Source organism: Pleurodeles waltl, chromosome 3_1 (genome assembly GCF_031143425.1).
Source record: "Pleurodeles waltl isolate 20211129_DDA chromosome 3_1, aPleWal1.hap1.20221129, whole genome shotgun sequence".
NCBI lineage: Eukaryota > Metazoa > Chordata > Amphibia > Caudata > Salamandridae > Pleurodeles > Pleurodeles waltl.
In genome coordinates, this window is record NC_090440.1 from 562,701,068 (window position 1) to 562,723,419 (window position 22,352).

The 22,352-nt window shown below is 47.7% G+C and overlaps 1 protein-coding gene across 6 annotated transcripts in view; it reads right to left on the reverse strand.

The window, feature by feature from the left end:
• The window catches only part of BLM (BLM RecQ like helicase), a 386,095-nt gene that overhangs the window by 293,001 nt on the left and 70,742 nt on the right, over positions 1 to 22,352 (reverse strand). For 5 of the 6 annotated variants that reach the window (XM_069222975.1, XM_069222973.1, XM_069222972.1 and 2 more), the window contains exons 2-3: positions 7,362 to 7,460; positions 4,572 to 5,383 (exon numbers count right to left, since the gene is read on the reverse strand). In XM_069222975.1, the coding sequence (XP_069079076.1) occupies positions 4,572 to 5,383; positions 7,362 to 7,459 (910 nt within the window). In that variant the 5' untranslated portion in view covers position 7,460. The remainder of the gene's footprint in view (positions 1 to 4,571; positions 5,384 to 7,361; positions 7,461 to 22,352) is intronic. The other variant, XM_069222977.1, reaches the window with a different exon arrangement.

Consider the following 22,352-nt stretch of genomic DNA (forward strand, 5'->3'; position numbering starts at 1 on the left):
CAAAAGAGCACTAATGTACTACATTGACAGAACAAAACTAATTCGAAAGACAAAACAATTATTTGTCGCCTTTCAAAAACCTCATACAGGAAATCCAATTTCAAAACAAGGCATTGCTAGATGGATAGTTAGGTGCATTCAAACCTGCTATCTTAAAGCTAAAAGAGAACTGCCTATTACACCAAAGGCACACTCAACCAGAAAGAAAGGTGCTACCATGGCCTTTCTAGGAAATATTCCAATGAATGAAATATGTAAGGCAGCAACATGGTCTACGCCTCATACATTTACCAAGCACTACTGTGTAGATGTGCTAACTGCACAACAAGCAACAGTAGGTCAAGCTGTATTAAGAACATTATTTCAAACTACTTCAACTCCTACAGGCTGAACCACCGCTTTTGGGGAGATAACTGCTTACTAGTCTATGCACAGCATGTGTATCTGCAGCTACACATGCCATCGAACGGAAAATGTCACTTACCCAGTGTACATCTGTTCGTGGCATTAGTCGCTGCAGATTCACATGCGCCCACCCGCCTCCCCGGGAGCCTGTAGCCGTTTAGAAGTAGATCTTAAACATTTGTACTTTTGTAAATATATTACTTAAAACTTTATTATGTACATACGCATTCACTCCATTGCATGGGCACTATTACTAGCATACACAACTCCTACCTCACCCTCTGCGGGCAAAACAATCTAAGATGGAGTCGACGCCCATGCGCAATGGACTCGAAATGGGAGGAGTCCCTCGGTCTCGTGACACGAAAAGACTTCTTCGAAGAAAAACAACTTGTAACACTCCGAGCCCAACACCAGATGGCGGACTGTGCACAGCATGTGAATCTGCAGCGACTAATGCCACGAACAGATGTACACTGGGTAAGTGACATTTTCCACATATATATATATATATTTTTTTTATTTTTCTTTTTTTTTAATTTCCTGGCATCTAGTAGGCTTTCTGTCTCCGCCACAGGGAGTGGATCAGAGGTAATTGCTCCATCTGCCCACCAGTGGGCAGAACAACTTTGTCCCCATTTATTTGGGGTGGAGGTATGGCCATAACCCCACCCTCTTTTTTGGAAAGAAATTCTTTCCAGGTGTCTAGTGGGCTTTCTACCCCCCTGGGGGTAGATGGGCCTTACAAAAATAGGTGCCTTGACAGAAAAAGGGAAGAACTTTCCAGAACCAGATGTGGGGGTAGTATAGGGAATCCCACCAATTTAAAGGCTGACCCCAGGTATTAACATTGAATTTCCAGAGCCACGCATCAGTACACTCCTGGTCCTACTGACATACAGGAGGAGGACTGTCTTGCTCCCCAGAAGACTGCCCTGCCTCTGCCAGAGGATTGCTCTGCTGCTTGAGGACTGGCTTGCCTTCTCAGAAGAAGACTTACCCTACTCCCTTTATCCTAAGGCTTACCTTAGTGACTCCAATGGTCAGTTGGCTGACCTCTTGCCTGAGCTATAGGGAAATAAGCTCTAGCGGCCTCCCTGCAACTGCCCAGCTGACATGCTGCAATGAAACTGCCTGAGCTGTGCTGGGCTCTGCTAAAGTGAGTTTCCGATTCCCAAGCGGTGCACCACAAGGACTTGCATCCTTGGCTGGCATTAGTTGAGTTTCTCCTGTGAAGAAAGGTTAAATCCTGACATTTTGGGCGCTTCCCGACTGGAAAGCAGCCTGTTGATGTCAAGACTCTGCTGCCCGTAATGATCGCCAACACGCACACCTCCAGTGAACCTGACTCTCCGCGCTATAGCGACAGCCAGTGATGACTGGCAACACAAGATCTGCATTTTATGGTACATCAACAACAGCTTGTGATGACTGCTAATGTGAAGCCCCAGCAACGACCATCTGTTGCACCCGACCGGATCTTTGTAGTACACTACAGCAACGGCCATCCGCGACACTAGGCCTTCTCTTTGCATTACAGCAATGACCATCCACAATGCTTTCCCTGCTACTTGTGGCCTCCACCACCGCAAACGGAACACTTTGTGCTGCACTTTAAGAAGATAACTTTTCCTGCGGAACTAACCTAGTCACTGTGTTGAGCTCATGCTCCATTGCGGTCTGCCTGAACTTGTGACAGACATCCACTTGTCTACCATGACCAAATGACTGCAAGTGGCGCTTTGTTTTTAGGTACTATATTTACTAAACACTTTAAAATGGTGTGTGTTCGGCTCTAATGATTGGATTTTTGTCATTCTGGCATTTTATTTATTAAATTAACTCTAGTTTTACTAAATTGATTTGGGATTTTTCTTGCATTGTTTTCACTTTATCACTGTTTGAGTGCTGCATAAATATTTTACACTTTGCCTCTGGAGTTAATTCTGACTGCCTTGTGCCAAGCTACCAGAAGGTTAAGCACAGGTTAATTTAGTGACTTTTGTGGTTCACCCTGATAAGGACTGTTGATCCCTTAGTGGGGCTTCCACTCCCCTCAACCAATAACCTGATTTTTTTTACTCCAAGGAACTATCAATTATTGTCAAATCTAAAAGGGTAAACCTCTAGGACAGTGGTTCTTAAACTTTTGACTTCTAAGAACCGACCACTTAATCATTACTGGAACTCAGGGAACCCCCACTGTATCATTATAGGAATAAGGTCACTCTTCGTCCCTACTATATTCTGTTTGATGCACTTGCACTACTCCCACAAATAAAAGTGAAGATACTAAATACATTTTTGGCCTTCAATTTAAAGTTACAGAAAGCTTTAAAGGGGTCATTTGTACAATTTACTTATTTATTTATAGACACTTTATTAATCTTTTAATAATATTTAATTTTCTAGGCAGTCGCAGACCCCGTTAGCAGGTTACGCGGACCCCCAGGGGTCCTAGGACCAAAGGTTAAGAACCACTGCTGTAAGGAATATATTTGCGCATATGTTGGCAAGTGAATAGCGCTATTTGTCAGAGATCAACAATGTCGAAGCTGCCAACTTTGTAACTGGGGAACCAAGTTGGAGTTCTGGCATCAGCTTAACATTCAGGGAGTCTGAGTAAATCACTTAATCTCCCTGTGCCTAAAAAATAAAAATAAAATCTGACCTAGTGTAATGTAATATGGTGCACATGTAAAACACTCTAGTGCACTTAGAGCTATCTAAAACTGTAAAGAAAGTGCAATATAAAACTGTAAAAAATGTACCTCATATCACTTAATCGAACAGATTTTAGAAGAGATTGTGCAGTTGCAAGAGTAACCGTGCTGTATTGTTCACTCGTTCTTTTCGAAGGCAGACCCATCATGAGATTCTTAGTACCCTATTATGGTCAAAGTTTTTATGAATGGAAGCTTCAAAGGGGAGGTACATATGATTTTGTGGTTCTTATGTTAAAACTGGGGAACCATTAAACAAAGTAAAGACAGGGAGCATTCAAGGAAATGCTAGTCCTTTATAAGGGTCGGACAAGATTCCATATTACTTCCTATCAGTTTAATAGATTTGTTTGTGACCACAGTGAATTTCTCATGCTTAGGTCTAACTAGAATACGTTTTCTGTGTTGTGCAGATAACCTACATGCCAGACCATGCCACCATGCGGATATTTTAGGCAATTAGTGGAAGTGTTAAGAGAATAAAAAGCAAATACAATTTATTGGACAAAGATTCTGGACAGTCTTCCTAGAGTGGATTTGGTGTTATGAAACAAAATGATAACCACCCAAACTTCATATTTAAAGGCCTGGGAAGTCTCTTTCAACCATTTTCCCTCCACAGTCTGTGCAATGACAAAAATCTGTCACACAAAATGTTTAATTTAACAAGATAACTGATTCAGAGATGAATCCAGGACCTGATCTGCGGACCTCAATACCGAAACTAACCTTTTTGCAGCCCTCAGTCCACTGGATCAAAATAGCCTAAAGGTAGTCTTAGGACCCCTAAACATGCCATCCTTCCAATGAACAGTTAATTTTTCAGGTCCTAGCGCAGGTCTTACTCTAGGGCGAATGCTAGGAAATTACTGGAGCAAAATTGCACTTCATTCCCATAATACACCTGGGACTCCACATAAAGATTAGCAACAATGAAAAATAAAGACAAAGAACTGACAGACAAAGCAGGCTGAATCTTTAATCTAATTCAAAACAGCAATTAAAATGCACAATATATTTTATAATCGTAGCTCACACTCCCTCCAACCGAAGATAAAGCACTACACACAACCACAAAACCTGCACATCTAAGTGAAGGGGGGGGGGCGTGACCTTATGGTCTAACAATTTTATCTTTGGTAAAACAGGATTGTCTGTTCAAAGACTCAAAACAAAAACAAAAAAAACACTTCTTGCAGAGCCCAACCTGACCAACTTCAGTAAATACTTACAAAAGTGCTTTTGACAACTGGGCCTCAAGATCAAACTCCCACCTAAAAACACATGTATGGAGGAGAAAGGTAAAAGGATACCTTCATGCTTTAATTGCCAGGCAAATACTCAATAACAGTGCTTGTTCACTATTCACATATGTATGACTATTTCCCCACAAGATGTTTTATAAAACACTAAAGAAACACTAAATAAATGGGAAAAGTTCACCTGTGCAGTTCGCTTCTTCAAATCTACTGTCCCCTTTAACGTCAAGAAGATCACTCACGGTCTGTGGTTCTGCAGGTGGCACATCTTTCAAATCTTTGCACTCTTCTTTCACAACAGAAGCTTCTAAACAAATCAAAGATCTGTCAGTCACATCCAAGGGCTCTGAAGGCTTATCAGGTAACAGGGAGACGTCAGATTTAATAGATGCAAACTGCACAGTCTGTTGGCTGGTTTTTCGTGTCCCAAGTCCTTGGCCAGTCCGTTTTGTGTTAGGGGCATTCAGTATCCAGGTTCTCGACACATTTGTTTTGCAGGCACTGGACTGTGGAGGTGTTTTGTTAACTTTTACTGTCTGGATTTTCTGGGGTGGTGGTAAAGCTTTGGCAGTGCTCTTTTCTTTCCATGAGGTGTCAAAGTCATCAATATCATCCCAGTCTTCCAGACTAATAACAGAGGCAAACGAAGAATCAGAATCTGTCCTTTGAGCCATGGACTGTCCTGACTCAAAGAGGATTTCTTTGTTCTGTGCTGTAGGAACCAATGCTGTGTCATGGACAGGTCCTTCCAAACTAAGTGTTGCTGAAGTTTTGCACTCTAGGTCGCTTTTCTGTGCCAGGCGGGTGGGCTGCAGGAAACTGCTGATTCGACTCTGCTGTGGCTTGGACTTGGTTAAAGATGGAAGACATTTAGAGACAGGAACTTGTTCAGACAAATTTACATTCTGGTCCTGAAACACAGGAAAGTTTGCTACCTTGAAAATACTGCTGGATGTAGAGCCATCAGGAGAGGTCTTCTTCTTAAAAGTGAAACTTCTGAAAGACAGATAGGCATACCCGATATGAAAACTACATTACATTTTCACCATAAAGAAACAAATAAACAGAGAATTCCAGTAGCTTCCAGTGTGTTTACCAGGACAGTTTAATCTCTTTAGAGTTGTGTAAAGTCTTGACGGAAACCAAGAGGGTAAAGCTGCCATTTAGATGGTGGTGATCACTGTTCTAGATCAATGTAAGCTGTAGATGCAGCTTGGATGATCAGGGTGGGGATTAAGGGCCAGATGTAGCAAGCCGTTTGCATGTCGCAAACGGCGAAAAACGCAGTTTCCGCCATGCAAACGGCCTCCCGCGATGCTCACTCCCAAATTGCGAGTCGGTACCGACTCGCAATTTGGGAATGCGACTCGGAAATAGGAAGGGGTGTTCCCTTCCTATTTCCGATTCGCATCGCAATTCAGACTTGCTTTGTGACCGCGAATGCGGTCGCAAAGCAACTCGCAGTTACCACCAGTGTCACACTGGTGGTAACTCATTCGCAAAAGGGAAGGGGTCCCCACGGGACCCCTTCCCCTTTGTGAATGTCGACAAAAATATTTTTTCAGAGCAGGCAGTGGTCATATGGACCACTGCCTACTCTGAAAAAACGAAACCAAATGGTTTCGGTATTTGTTTCTTTTTGCAACTCGTTTTCCTTTAAGGAAAACGGGCTGCAAAATGAAAAAAAAAATGCTTTATTTAAAAATCAATCACAGACATGGAGGTCTGCTGACTTCAGCAGGCCACCATCCCTGTGAGTGCAGGGACTCGCTATGGGGTCGCAAAAAGCGACCCACCACATTAATATTAATGAGGTGGGTCTTTGGGACCCCATAGCGAGTCGCAGAAGGTGTCTGAGACACCATCCTGCATATGCTTTTGCGAGTCGCACCGACTCGCAATTTCAGACTCGCAAAAGCATATCTTGCTACATCTGGCCCTAAGTCACCTTGGTATAAATTGGACGGGTCCAGTTCAGGCTGAGCTGTTAGGCTGCATGTTAGGCCATAACGGTTCAATAAGGAGCTTGCTGGTGTTCACTTGGCTGTAGGTAATGTCATGATGCTGAAGGCTAGGCTGAGTCATGATCATACAGTGAACTGGAATAATCTACATCCACTCTGGACAGTCAAGGACCAGATTGAGTCACCAAAAGGCACCATGGGATGATCCAGTGCAAACCTGTCAGTCATGGAAGACAATGGGCTGCAAGGATTCATGTGGGGCTGTCCTGTGCAGATTGAGCAGTGGGCTATCATAGTCCGTTCTTGGCAGACACAGGGCACACTCACAAATGGCACTTTACGCATCAAACTGTAGGGGGACTATTGAGGTGTACACCTGGCAGTATCGGTGCAAGCTGGGTAACATGAAAAACATTTCAGACTTTTGAACTATAGTTAATCACAGTGGTACTCTAAGGGCCCAACATCTATTTAGCGGGCAGTAGGTGGCAGTGAATCTGAGTACAACACTTCTAGGGCTGCAATGATACAACTGGATCGCAGTATGGCCTGGGTTTCGGCCAGTGTTAGTGACATTAAGTTTGCATTAACACCTGGTTTATGGACAAGTGGCAAAATTCTCAGCACTGCCTAAATTGCATTTATTAAAAGAACGATTGCAAGAACATTCTGATAAGGAATTATGTACTTAGCATCAAGATTTGCAGTACAAAGCTTACAAAATACCGAGTTAACTTGGAGACAGATGACAGTGCTTCAAAGCTCTCAATACCTACTGGGTTGGGAGCAGGTAGAAGTGATAATAGAACACGTTGTCCTTAATATCAGCCAGTTTCAGTCAAAGGCAGCAATGCTAGGAAATCAGTAACCCTGGTTTGGTAGTATGGCTGTGATACACCTGTGGCCTCTGTTTTCACAGAAGACAAATAAAATGGAACTCTAAGACCAGAGACGTCACATAGCACGCTAAGGTATGGAGAATCTAAAGGACTACATGCACTCAGACTCACCCAGTTTTCGGTTTCTGTAGCGTGGGTTTATTCAAGGTTCCTTTCACAGAGTGAAGTTGCAGCTGCTTCTGAAGGTTGTTCTGTGGGAGTCCAGCCATGCTATAGAAGAGGAGAACAACAAAAGTCATGATGAGAACTTTACACCACACAAGATCTGCATATTACCTTCAAGCCACTGCCATAGGTCATCTACAACTAGAAGTGGCGGAGGCAAAGCAATAAAAGACTCACAGCTTTGGGCCTCAAAGCTACCTTTGATTTGTGCCCCCCAAAACCACTTCTATCCCTGTACAACTGAATCCTAATTCGGGATCATTTGAGTGCAAGTGGTTGAGGCTTACTGTGAAAGAGACAGGGGTGTTTGGTGGGTACAAAAGAGGAAAGTAGTACAAGGACAAGTTCTAGAAACAAGGCAGGGCTGGGATGAGGAAGGAGCAAAGTGTTTTGCAGAAATATCTTGGGAAGCAGTCTCCTGTGGGAAGCCTCCTGCACCAATGGATGTTCTGTTGGTTCCATGCACTATGGAAATCAATGTCTTAGTGGGATGTAGGATCCCCTGGGGAGCAGTGCCTTGTAAAAGGAGGTGTACCCTGTTGGACTGGGAGAACTGGATATGCCTTGTGCAGAGACAGGGTCCTGGAGTGGAAGCAGTATGTTTGAGGTGAAGCATTTGTAGACCTTTTGTTAGGAGAGAATCCAAATATATATGTAGAAGCCATGCCCTGTGAGGGAGCAGCCTCGATGTTGGGTTGAATCCTGCTAGCTGAAAGCATCTTGAAGCGCATTGACAGTGATAAGGCTGTGAGCTCAGAATGGTATAGTTCCCCTAGGTGCAGCCACATGTGAAAGGCAATGTTCTGCATGATGGTAGTATTTTACCAAGAAGCAGGGTCCTCCAAGGGGAGGGATGGGATAGAGTGCTACAATGAGAGATATGAAGTCCCGCAGTGAGTAGTGTTTTAATGATTGGAGGAGGCCTACCACTGGGTGTTCTGCGATAAGAGGTGCTAAGACTTATGGGTCATACTTATGTTATGGGTGGGAGAGCTGGGCGAGCTAAAACTGTAGTAATAGAGTTTAAGGGACAGGCAGTTTTCTATACACTGTCTTGAGGAAGCATGAAGGGAGAAGGGAAGGTGAGCAGATGCCCCAGGTCCCCATAATATCAGTTTTCCAAACAAAGGGCATTCAAACAACATGTAAGCACAATCTGGGATCTCTCATCTTGGCTCTCCATAACAACGCTGAATCATAAAAGAAATACCTGAACTGAAAGAGTAGCGTTCCAGTGGCATAAAACCCACTGAGTCACCCTAGGGTGAATTATTCTATGGGGAAAAAGTGTTCTTCTCTGTAGTTCTTAATTTGTAAAAATGTAAGTGCCACAACCCAAGATAAAACGCTGAAAGTTGCACCACCCACAGCTCCGGATACGGCTGACAAATGTCAGTTGACAACTGTAGGAAGTTGGCTCTGTATGTGCTATTTCAAAGTAAGAAATAGCATGCACAGAGTCCAAGGGTTCCCCTTAGAGGTAAGATAGTGGCAAAAAGAGATAATTCTAATGCTCTATTTTGTGGTAGTGTGGTCGAGCAGTAGGCTTATCAGAGGGTAGTGTTAAGCATTTGTTGTACACACACAGGCAATAAATGAGGAACACACACTCAAAGACTGATTCCAGGCCAATAGGTTTTTATATAGAAAAATATATTTTCTTAGTTTATTCTAAGAACCACAGGTTCAAGATTTACAAACAATACTTTAAATGAAAGGTATTTCACTCAGGTATCTTAGGAACTTTGAATCATCACAATAGCATGTACAGTTTTGGCACAAATGGCAATAAGCTATTTTAAAATTGGACACTGCAAAATTCAACAGTTCCGGGGGAGGTAAGTATTTGTTAGTTTTTCAGGTAAGTAAAGCACTTACAGGGTTCAAAGTTGGGTCCAAGGTAGCCCACCGTTGGGGGTTCAGGACAAACCCAAAGTTACCACACCAGCAGCTCAGGGCCGGTTAGGTGCAGAGGTCAAAGTGGTGCCCAAAACGCATAGGCTTCAATGGAGAAAGGGGTGCCCCGGTTCTAGTCTGCCAGCAGGTAGGTACCCGCGACTTCAGAGGGCAGACCAGGGGGGTTTTGTAGGGCACCGGGGGGAACACAAGTCAGCACAAAAAGTACACCCTCAGGGCACAGGGGCGGCCGGGTGCAGAATGCAAACAGGCGTCGGGTTTGCAACAGGTTTCTATGGGAGACCCAGGAGTCTCTTCAGCAATGCAGGCAGGCAGGCAAGGGGGGGGCTCCTCTGGGTAGCCACCACCTGGGCTAGGGAGAGGGCCACCTGGGGGTCGCTCCTGCACTGAAGGTCGGACCCTTCAGGTCCTTGGGGCTGCGGGTGCAGTGTGTTTCCCAGGCGTCAGGTTCTTTGAAGCAGGCAGTCGCGGTCAGGGGGAGCCTCTGGATTCCCTCTGCAGGCGTCGCTGTGGGGGTTCAGGGGGGTCAACTCTGGCTACTCACGGGCTCGCAGTCGCCGGGGAGTCCTCCCTGTAGTGTTGCTTTTCCGCAGGTCGAGCCGGGGGTGTCGGGTGCAGAGTGGAAAGTCTCACGCTTCCGGCGGGAAACGTGTGGTCTTTAAAAGTTGCTTCTTTGTTGCAAAGTTGAAGTTTCTTTGGAACAGGGCCGCTGTCCTCCGGAGTTCGTGGTCCTTTTAGATGCAGGGTAGTCCTCTGAGGTTTCAGAGGTCGCTGGACCCTGGGGGACGAGTCGCTGTTGCAGTTTTTCTTCTTGAAGTGGGGAGACAGGCCGGTAGGGCTGGGGCCAAAACAGTTGGTGTCTCCGTCTTCTCTGCAGGGGTTCAGGTCAGCAGTCCTTCTTGGTTTTCAGGTTGCAGGATTCTAGTGTCCTAGGTTCTGGGGAGCCCCTAAATACTGAATTTAGGGGTGTGTTTAGGTCTGGGTGGGCAGTAGTCAATGGATACTGTACTTGAGGGTGGCTACACCCTCTTTGTGTCTCCTCCCTGAGTGGAGGGGGGCACATCCCTATTCCTATTGGGGGAATCCTCCCTCTGCAAGATGGAGGATTTCTAAAAGTCAGAGTCACCTCAGCTCAGGACACCTTAGGGGTTGTCCTGACTGGCCGCCAGTGACTCCTCCTTGTTTTTCTCATTATCTCCTCCGGCCTTGCCGCCAAAAGTGGGGGCAGTGGCCGGAGGGGCGGGCATCTCCACTAGCTGGGATGCCCTGTGGCACTGTAACAAAGGGGGTGAGCCTTTGAGGCTCACCGCCAGGTGTTACAGTTCCTGCAGGGGGAGGTGAGAAGCACCTCCACCCAGTACAGGCTTTGTTACTGGCCACAGAGTGACAAAGGCACTCTCCCCATGTGGCCAGCAACATGTCTGGTGTGTGGCAGGCTGGCAAAAACTAGTCAGCCCACACTGGAAGTCGGGTATGTTTTCAGGGGGCATCTCAAAGATGCCCTCTGGGTGTATTTCACAATAAAATGTACACTGGCATCAGAGTGCATTTATTGTGCTGAGAAGTTTGATACCAAAGTTCCCAGTTTTCAGTGTAGCCATTATGGTGCTGTGGAGTTTGTGTATGACAGACTCCCAGACCATATACTCTTATGGCTACCCTGCACTTACAATGTCTAAGGTTTTGCTTAGACACTTTAGGGGCATAGTGCTCATGCACCTATGCCCTCACCTGTGGTATAGTGCACCCTGCCTTAGGGCTGTAAGGCCTGCTAGAGGGGTGACTTATCTATGCCATAGGCAGTGTGATGTTGGCATGGCACTCTGAGGGGAGTGCCATGTCGACTTAGTCATTTCCTCCCCACCAGCACACACAAGCTAGCAAGCAGTGTGCATATGCTGAGTGAGGGGTCCCCAGGGTGGCATAAGACATGCTGCAGCCCTTAGAGACCTTCCCTGGCATCAGGGCCCTTGCTACCAGGGGTACCATTTACAAGGGACTTACCTGGATGCCAAGGTGTGCCAATAGTGGAGACAAAGGTACAGGTTAGGGAAAGAACACTGGTGCTGGGGCCTGGTGTAGGAAAGTACCATCTTGCCTGGCATGTTACCCCCATATTTCACTGTATATATGTTGTTTTAGTGTATGTGTCACTGGGACCCTGCCAGCCAGGGCCCCAGTGCTCATAAGTGCCCTGTATGTGTTCCCTGTGTGATGACTAACTGTCTCACTGAGGCTCTACTAACCAGAACCTCAGTGGTTATGCTCTCTCTGCTTTCTAAATTGTCACTAACAGGCTAGTGACCAATTTCACCAATTCACATTGGCATACTGGAACACCCTTATAATTCCCTAATATATGGTACTGAGGTACCCAGGGTATTGGGGTTCCAGGAGATCCCTATGGGCTGCAGCATTTCTTTTGCCACCCATAGGGAGCTCTGACAATTCTTACACAGGCCTGCCACTGCAGCCTGAGTGAAATAACGTCCACGTTATTTCACAGCCATTTACCACTGCACTTAAGTAACTTATAAGTCACCTATTTGTCTAACCTTTACCTGGTGAAGGATGGGTGCTAAGTTACTTAGTGTGTGGGCACCCTGGCACTAGCCAAGGTGCCCCCACATCGTTCAGGGCAAATTCCCCGGACTTTGTGAGTGCGGGGACACCATTACACGTGTGCACTATACATAGGTCACTACCTATGTTTAGCGTCACAATGGTAACTCCGAACATGGCCATGTAACATGTCTAGGATCATGGAATTGTCACCTCAATGGCTCAATGGTTAGAGCGGCAGACCCTGATGCAGAAATCTGGCCCGGGACCAGGGTTCAATTCCCGCCTCGGCGGGTCTTGGGCTCAATTTCCTCGGACCTGATAATTCTCGCATCGGTGCCTAATCTAATTCATGGGTCCCACTCTAACTCTGGGCCATAGCTTGCTTAATCTCCACAACGGCCCCAGCAGCGCTGGGATGCCTGGCTTCACCTTGGAGGTTGCCCAGGAGTGGGCACCTCACAGGGAAAAGCCAGGAGGGGGTCCACAGCGGTATGCGTACAGCGCCTTGAGACCCTAACGGGTGAGTAGTGCGCTATACAAGTACGAAGTTTACAGTTTTTTTTTTTTTTACCCCAATGCCATTCTGGCATTGGGGAGACAATTCCATGATCCCCCGAGTCTCTAGCACAGACCCGGGTACTGCCAAACTGCCTTTCCCAGGGTTTCACTGCAGCTGCTGCCAACCCCTCAGACAGGTTTCTGCCATCCTGGGGTCCAGCCAGGCCTGGCCCAGGAAGGCAGAACAAAGGACTTCCTCAGAGAGAGGGTGTTACACCCTCTCCCTTTGGAAAAAGGTGTCAGGGCTGGTGAGGAGTAGCCTCCCCCAGCCTCTGGAAATGCTTTGATGGGCACAGATGGTGCCCATCTCTGCATAAGCCTGTCTACACCGGTTCAGGGATCCCCCAGCCCTGCTCTGGCGCGAAACTGGACAAAGGAAAGGGGAGTGACCACTCCCCTGACCTGCACCTCCCAGGGGAGGTGCCCAGAGCTCTTCCAGTGTGCTCCAGACCTCTGCCATCTTGGAAACAGAGGTGCTGCTGGCACACTGGACTGCTCTGAGTGGCCAGTGCCAGCAGGTGACATCAGAGACTCCTTCTGATAGGCTCTTACCTGTGTTAATAGCCTATCCTCTTTCCTAGGTAGCCAAACCTCCTTTTCTGGCTATTTAGGGTCTCTGCTTTGGGGAATTCTTTAAATAACGAATGCAAGTGCTCATCAGAGTTCCTCTGCATCTTTCTCTTCACCTTCTGCCAAAGGATCGACCGCTGACTGCTCAGGACGCCCGCAAAACCGCAACAAAGTAGCAAAGACGACTACTGCAACCTTGTATCGCTGATCCTGCCGCGTTCTCGACTGTTTCCTGGTGGTGCATGCTCTGGGGGTAGCCTGCCTCCTCTCTGCACCAGGAGCTCTGAAGAAATCTCCTGTGGGACGACGGAATCCTCCCCCTGCAACCGCAGGCAACAAAAGACTGCATCACCGGTCCTCTGGGTCCCCTCTCAGCACGACGAGCGTGGTCCCTGGAACTCAGCAACTCTGTCCAAGTGACTCCCACAGTCCAGTGACTCTTCAGTCCAAGTTTGGTGGAGGTAAGTCTTTGCCTCCCCACGCTAGACTGCATTGCTGAGTACCGCGTGATTTGCAGCTGCTCAGCTCCTGTGCACTCTTCCAGGGTTTCCTTTGTGCACAGCCAAGCCTGGGTCCCCGACACTCTAACCTGCAGTGCACAACCTTCTGAGTTGTCCTCCGGCGTCGTGGGACTCCCTTTTGTGTCTTCGGGTGAGCTCCGGTTCACTCCTCTTCCAAGTGCCTGTTCCGGTACTTCTGCGTGTGCTGTCTGCTTCTGTGAGGGATCCCTGACTTGCTGGGCGCCCCCTCTGTCTCCTCATCCAAGTGCCGACATCCTGGTCCCTCCTGGGCCACAGCAGCAGCCAAAAACCCTAACCGCGACCTTTGCAGCTAGCAAGGCTTGTTTGTGGTCTTTCTGCGTGGGAACACCTCTGCAAGCTTCTTCACGATGTGGGACATCCATCCTCCAAAGGGGAAGTTTCTAGCCCTCTTCGTTCTTGCAGAATCCACAGCTTCTACCATCCGGTGGCAGCTCCTTTGCACCCTCAGCTGGCATTTCCTGGGCATCTGCCCACTCTCGACTTTGTCGCAACTCTTGGACTTGGTCCCCTTGTTCCACAGGTACTCTCGTCTGGAAATCCACGTTGGTTGCATTGCTGGTGTTGGTCTTCCTTGCAGAATTCCCCTATCACGACTTCTGTGCTCTCTGGGGAATATAGGTGCACTTTACACCTACTTTTCAGGGTCTTGGGGTGGGCTATTTTTCTAACCCTCACTGTTTTCTTACAGTCCCAGCGACCCTCTACAAGCTCACATAGGTTTGGGGTCCATTCGTGGTTCGCATTCCACTTTTGGAGTATATGGTTTGTGTTGCCCCTATATCTATGTGCTTCTATTGCAATCTACTGTAACTTTACATTGCTTGCATTACTTCCTTTTGCAATTACTGCATATTTTTGGTATAGTGTACATATATCTTGTGTATATTTGGCATCCTCATACTGAGGGTACTCACTGAGATACTTTTGGCATATTGTCATAAAAATAAAGTACCTTTATTTTTAGTATATCTGTGTATTGTGTTTTCTTATGATATTGTGCATATGACACCAGTGGTATAGTAGGAGCTTTGCATGTCTCCTAGTTCAGCCTAAGCTGCTCTGCTATAGCTACCTTCTATCAGCCTAAGCTGCTAGAAACACCTCTTCTACACTAATAAGGGCTAACTGGCCTCGTACAGAGTGTAAGTACCCCTTGGTACCCACTACAAGCCAGGCCAGCCTCCTACACCTGGTTAGCAGGCCTCAGCACACTTTCAAATCATAACTTGGCATCAGCAAAGGCAAAAAGTCAGGGGTTAACCATGCCAAGGAGGCATTTCCTTACACAACCCCCCCCCCAAACGAAAGAGGATGAGACTAACCTTTCCCAAGAGAGTCTTCATTTTCTAAGTGGAAGAACCTGGAAAGGCCATCTGCTTTGGCATGGGCAGTCCCAGGTCCGTGCTCCACTATAACGTCCATTCCCTGTAGGGAGATGGACCACCTCAACAGTTTTGGATTTTCACCTTTCATTTGCATTAGCCATCTGAGAGATCTGTGGTCAGTTTGAACTACAAAGTGAGCACCAAAGAGGTATGATCTCAGCTTCTTCAGGGACCAAACCACAGCAAAGCCCTCTCTCTCAATGGCACTCCAACGCTACTCCCTGGGGAGTAACCTCCTGCTAATGAAAGCAACAGGCTGGTCAAGGCCATCATCATTTGTTTGGGACAAAACTGCCCCTATCCCATGTTCAGAGGCATCAGTCTGCACAATGAACTGCTTGGAGTAATCTGGAGCTTTTAGAACTGGTGCTGTGCACATAGCTTGTTTCAAGGTGTCAAAGGCCTGCTGGCATTCTATAGTCCAGTTTACCTTCTTAGGCATTTTCTTGGAGGTAAGTTCTGTGAGGGGTGTCACTATTGATCCATATCCCTTCACAAACCTCCTGTAATAGCCAGTCAAGCCAAGGAATGCCCTGACTTGAGTCTGGGTTTTTGGAGCTACCCAGTCCAGACTAGTCTGGATCTTGGGTTGGAGTGGCTGAACTTGGCCTCCACCTACAAGGTGTCCCAAGTAAACCACAGTTCCCTGCCCTATCTGACATTTGGATGCCTTGATAGAGAAGCCTGCTGCTTGCAGGGCCTTCAAAACCTTTTGCAGGTGGACCAGGTGATCCTGCCAGCTGGAGCTAAAGACAGCAATATCGTCAAGATAAGCTGCACTAAAGGACTTCAAGCCAACAAGGACTTGATTCACCAACCTTTGGAAGGTGGCAGGGGCATTCTTTAAGCCAAAGGGCATTACAGTAAACTGATAATGCCCATCAGGTGTGGAGAAAGCTGTCTTTTCTTTTGCTCCTGGTGCCATTTTGATTTGCCAGTACCCTGCTGTCAAGTCAAAGGTACTTAAGTATCTGGCAGCACCTAGTTTGTCAATTAACTCATCTGCCCTTGGAATGGGATGGGCATCTGTCTTGGTGACAGAATTAAGGCCTCTGTAGTCCACACAAAACCTAATCTCTCTCTTACCATCCTTGGTGTGAGGTTTGGGGACTAAGACCACTGGGCTAGCCCAGGGACTGTCAGAGTGCTCAATGACTCCCAATTCCAGCATCTTGTGGACTTCCACTTTGATGCTTTCCTTAACTTGGTCAGACTGTCTGAAAATGTTGTTTTTGATAGGCATGCTGTGTCCACATAATGGGTACACAGGTGTGTCTGACCAGGGGTTAGAGAAAAGAGCTCAGCAAACTGTTGTAAGACTTTCCTACAGTCAGATTGCTGTTGGCCAGAGAGGGTGTCTGAATAGATCACTCCATCTACTGAGCCATCTTTAGGGTCAGTGGAGAGGAGATCAGGGAGAGGTTCACTCTCAGCTTCCTGGTCCTCATCTGTTACCATCAACAGATCTGCCCTGTCATGAAAGAGCTAGAGGCGGTTCACAAGGATCACCCTTTTGGAGGTCCTGCTAGTGCCTCGGTCAACCAGGTAGGTGACCTGACTCTCTCTAGCACTGGGTAAGGGCCACTCCATCTGTCCTGAAGTGCCCTGGGAGCTACAGGGTCCAGGACCCAGACTTTCTGCCCTGGCTGAAATTCAACCATAGCAGCCTTTTGGTCTTACCACAACTTCTGGAGTTGTTGGCTGGCCTCAAGGTTTTTGCTTGCCTTTTCCATGTGCTCTGCCATCCTGGAACGTAAGCCTAGTACATAGTCCACTATATCTTGTTTAGGCTCATGAAGAGGTCTCTCCCAGCCTTCTTTTACAAGAGCTAGTGGTCCCCTTACAGGATGGCCAAACAGAAGTTCAAAGGGGGAAAAACCTACTCCCTTCTGAGGCACCTCTCTGTAGGCGAAAAGCAGACATGGCAAGAGGACATCCCATCTCCTTTTGAGTTTTTCAGGGAGCCCCATGATCATGCCCTTCAATGTCTTGTTGAATCTTTCTACAAGACCATTGGATTGTGGATGGTATGGTGTGGTGAATTTGTAAGTCACCCCACACTCATTCCACATGTGCTTCAGGTATGCTGACATGATGTTGGTACCCCTGTCAGACACCACCTCCTTAGGAAATCCCACTCTGGTAAAAATACCAATGAGTGCTTTAGCTACTGCAGGGGCAGTAGTGGACCTAAGGGGAATTGCTTCAGGGTATCTAGTAGCATGATCCACTACTACTAGTATGTATTGGTTCCCTGGGGCTGTGGGAGGTTCAAGTGGACCCACTATGTCCACATCCACTCTTTCAAAGGGGGCCCCCACCACTGGAAGTGGAATGAGGGGTGCCTTTGGATGGCCACCTGTCTTACCACTGGCTTGACAGGTGGCACAGGAGACACAAAACTCCTTTACCTTCTGGGACATGTTGGGCCAATAGAAATGGTTGACTAACCTCTCCCATGTCTTGGTTTGTCCCAAATGCCCAGCAAGTGGAATATCATGAGCTAAGGTCAGAATGAACTTCCTAAACTCCTGAGGCACTACCACTCTCCTAGTGGCACCAGGTTTGGAATCTCTTACCCCAGTGTAGAGAAGTCCATCTTCCCAATAGACTCTATGTGTTCCAGTGATTTTTCCTTTGGTCTCTTCAGCAGCTTGCTGCCTAAGGCCTTCAAGAGAGGGACAGGTTTCTTGCCCCTTACACAACTGTTCCCTTGTGGGTCCCCCTGGGCCTAAGAGTTCAACCTAATAAGGCTCCAACTCCATGGGCTCAGTTCCCTCAGAGGGCAGAACTTCTTCCTGGGAAGGGAGGTTCTTTTTCTTTTGTTGTGTTGAAGCTGGTTCCCCAGTCTTCTTTCCCTTTCTCTTTCTCTTGGAGGGTTGGGCCATTATTCCAGGCTCCAACACCACTTTGTCACCCTGAGCCTTGCACTGTGCCCTTGTCTTGACACACGCCAGTTCAGGGATACCCAGCATGGCTGCATGGGTCTTGAGTTCTACCCCAGCCCATACTGAGGATTCCAGGTCATTTCCAAGCAAACAGTCTACTGGGATATTTAAGGAGACTACCACCTGTTTCAGGCCATTGACCCCTCCCCACTCTAAAGTTACCATAGCCATGGGATGTACTTTAGTCTGATTGTCAGCGTTGGTGACTGGATAAGTTTGTCCAGTCAGGTATTGTCCTGGGGAAACCAGTTTCTCTGTCACCATGGTGACACTGGCACCTGTATCCCTCAGGCCTTCTACACTACCCCATTAATTAAGAGTTGTTGCCTGTATTTTTGCATATTAGGGGGCCAGGCAGCCAGTGTGGCTTAGTCCACCCCACCCTCAGAGACTAATGTAGCTTCAGTGTGAACCCTGATTTGCTCTGGGCACACTGTTGATCCCACCTGGAGACTGGCTATTCCAGTGCTAACTGGAGTAGAGTTTGAAGTGGAACCTTTCTTGGGATAGGCCTGGTCTCCAGTTTGGTGTCCCTGCTGATTACAGCTACGACACCAGGCCTTTTTGGGATCAAAGTTCTTACCCTTGTACCCAAAATTGGATTGTGAAGAGGCTTTGGACCCTCCCTCTTGAGCAGGGTTTTGGGGCCCTGTAGAAGACTCTTTACTTTTATCCTTGGATGTCTCAACACTCTTCCCCTGGGGAGTCTTTGTGACCCCTTTCTTTAGGTCACCCCCTGTGGAAGTCTTGGTCACCCTAGTCTTGACCCAATGGTCCACCTTCTTTCCCAATTCTTGGGGAATAATTGGTCCTAGGTCTACCAGATGCTGATGCAGTTTATCATTGAAACAATTACTTAAAAGGTGTTCTTTCATAAACAGATTGTACAGCCCATCATAATCATTTACACCACTGCCATTAATCCAACCATCCAGTGTTTTGACTGAGAAGTCAACAAAATCAACCCAGGTCTGGCTCAAGGATTTTTGAGATCTTAAGAACCACAGGTTCAAGATTTAAAAACAATACTTTAAATGAAAGGTATTTCACTCCGGTATCTTAGGAACTTTGAATCATCACAATAGCATGTACAGTTTTGGCAAAAATGGCAATAAACTATTTTAAAATTGGACAGAGCAAAATTCAACAGTTTCTGGGGGAGGTAAGTTTTTGTTAGTTTTTCAGGTAAGTAAAGCATTTACAGGGTTCAAAGTTGGGTCCAAGGTAGCCCACCGTTGGGGGTTCAGGGCAACCCCAAAGTTACCACACCAGCAGCTCAGGGCCGGTCAGGTGCAGAGGTCAAAGTGGTCCCCCAAAACGCATAGGTTTCAATGGAGATAGGGGTGCCCCAGTTCTAGTCTGCCAGCAGGTAGATACCCGCGACTTCAGAGGGCAGGCCAGGGGGTTTTTGTAGGGCACTGAGGGGGGGGGGGAGGGGGGGACACAAGTCAGCACAAAAAGTACACCCTCAGCGGCACAAGGGCAGCCGGGTGCAGAGTGCAAACAGGCGTCGGGTTTGCAATAGGTTTCGATGGGAGACCCAGGGGTCTCTTCAGCGATACAGGCAGGCAAGGGTGGGGGGGGGCTCCTCGGGGTAGCCACCACCTGGGCTAGGGAGAGGGCCACCTGGGGGTCGCTCCTGCACTGGAGGTCGGATCCTTCAGGGGCTGCGGGTGCAGTGTGTTTCCCAGGCGTCGGGTTCTTTGAAGCAAGCAGTCGCGGTCAGGGGGAGCCTCTGGATTCCCTCTGCAGGCGTCGCTGTGGGGGCTCAGGGGGGGGTCAACTCTGGCTACTCACAGGTTCGCAGTCGCCAGGTAGTCCTCCCTGTGGTGTTGGTTTTCCGCAGGTTGAGCCGGGGGTGTCGGGTGCAGAGTGGAAAGTTGCACGCTTCCGGTGGGAAACGTGTGGTCTTTAAAAGTTGCTTCTTTGTTGCAAAGTCCTCGGGAGTTCTTGGTCCTTTTAGATGCAGGGTAGTCCTCTGAGGTTTCAGAGGTCGCTGGACCCTGGGGGACGCATCCCTGCTGCAGTTTTTCTTGAAGTTGGGAGACAGGCCGGTAGGGCTGGGGCCAAAGCAGTTGGTGTCTCCGTCTTCTCTGCAGGGCTTCAGGTCAGCAGTCCTTCTTCGTCTTCAGGTTGCAGGAATCTAGTTCCCTAGGTTCTGGGGAGCCCCTAAATACTGAATTTAGGGGTGTGTTTAGGTCTGGGAGGGAAGTAGCCAATGGCTACTGTCCTTGAGGGTGGCTACACCCTCTTTGTGCCTCCTCCCTGAGGGGAGGGGGGCACATCCCTATTCCTATTGGGGGAATCCTCCATCTGCAAGATGGAGGATTTCTAAAAGTCAGAGTCACCTCAGCTCAGGACACCTTAGGGGTTGTCCTGCCTGGCCGCCAGTGACTCCTCCTTGTTTTTCTCATTATCTCCTCCGGCCTTGCCGCCAAAAGTGGGGGCAGTGGCCGGAGGGGCGGGCATCTCCACTAGCTGGGATGCCCTGTGGCACTGTAACAAAGGGGGTGAGCCTTTGAGGCTCACCGCCAGGTGTTACAGTTCCTGCAGGGAGAGGTGAGAAGCACCTCCACCCAGTACAGGCTTTGTTACTGGCCACAGAGTGACAAAGGCACTCTCCCCATGTGGCCAGCAACATGTCTGGTGTGTGGCAGGCTGGCAAAAACTAGTCAGCCCACACTGGAAGTCGGGTATGTTTTCAGGGGGCATCTCTAAGATGCACTCTGGGTGTATTTCACAATAAAATGTACACTGGTATCAGTGTGCATTTATTGTGCTGAGAAGTTTAATACCAAACTTCCCAGTTTTCAGTGTGGCCATTATGGTGCTGTGGAGTTCGTGTACTCCCAGACCATGTACTCTTATGGCTACCCTGCACTTACAATGTCTAAGGTTTTGCTTAGACACTGTAGGGGCATAGTGCTCATGCACCTATGCCTTCACCTGTGGTATAGTGCACCCTGCCTTAGGGCTGTAAGGCCTGCTAGAGGGGTGACTTATCTATGCCATAGTCAGTGAGGTTGGCATGGCACTCTGAGGGGAGTGCCATGTCGACTTAGTCATTTTCTCCCCACCAACACACACAAGCTGGCAAGCAGTGTGCATGTGCTGAGTGAGGGGACCCCAGGGTGGCATAAGACATGCTGCAGCCCTTAGAGACCTTCCCTGGCATCAGGGCCCTTGCTACCAGGGGTACCAGTTACAAGGGACTTACCTGGATGCCAAGGTGTGCTAATTGTGGAGACAAAGGTACAGGTTAGGGAAAGAACACTGGTGCTGGGGCCTGGTTAACAGGCCTGAGCACACTTTCAAATAATAACTTGGCATCAGCAAAGGAAAAACGTCAGGGGGTAACCATGCCAAGGAGGCATTTCCTTACAACAACATTACCTTCTAACCATTGCACTCAAACAAGTGTGACATTTTGGGCAATTCCAGATCACTCCAAACTGTAGGGACCGATTGGAGTGTCAGTTGTATCATTTTGTTCAAGTACATTGTATTGCTATAGACACCACTGAAACACACACTGCTCACAAATAGGCTGAGAGTGTCACCATGTGTTGTACTCACACAAACCTCCAGCGGCACCTACCTCTCCAAAAACCGAGAAGAATGCCTGGAACACAATATCAAGCGAGTGCACGGGAATTCCATAACGAGACAGAGCAATGGAAAGCAATCCCCTTCATTCTACTAGGAAGGACAGCCATTTTTAGGATGGTTACGCTCCAAAAAACTCGTATATGTGCTGCAGAACACCTATCATAAAATACTAGATGATATCTTTACCTAGATTGAAGGGGAAACAAGAGACCCATTATGGAAATGAGGGTAGCGCTAAATATACTACAACGCAACCAACAAAACGGAGGCATCTCCCTCACAGACAAAAGGGCCTATTACTGGGCATCATATTTAATGGTGATAAACGAATGGACATATATACCCGGGATCCATCCGACATATGCTCTAGAAAGAACACAATTTGAAACCCACTCTTTTCCGCACTTTATATATATGGAGGGAGAAGCGAGGGCAAACTGCTACCGCCGACGCAACGGACAGTAGATGCCTGAAAAGAGGCGACGAAGTGGATGAAATGGAATGGGAAGGTTACCCGAGAACCCCCTCTATGCGTCGGAACCCAAGTGAAAGAGATTGGAAACTTAAAGGGCTTAACAAAATGGACTCCGGGGTTATCTCTAAGCTGGGGGATCTTATTAATAACTTGCCTCTTGCCCCATTTGAGTTGCTGCAGAGAGAATATCAACTTTGAAACACACAACAATACAAATACCTTAAGCTGAAACATGCATGGCAGAAAGAAGACAGACACAGAACATTTACCTGAATATGCACCCCTGGAAAGGAGGTTACTCATGGGGCAAATAGAAGAAAAAGCTGTATCATGGACCTACAAGTAACTAAACAACCACAGGCAAGACA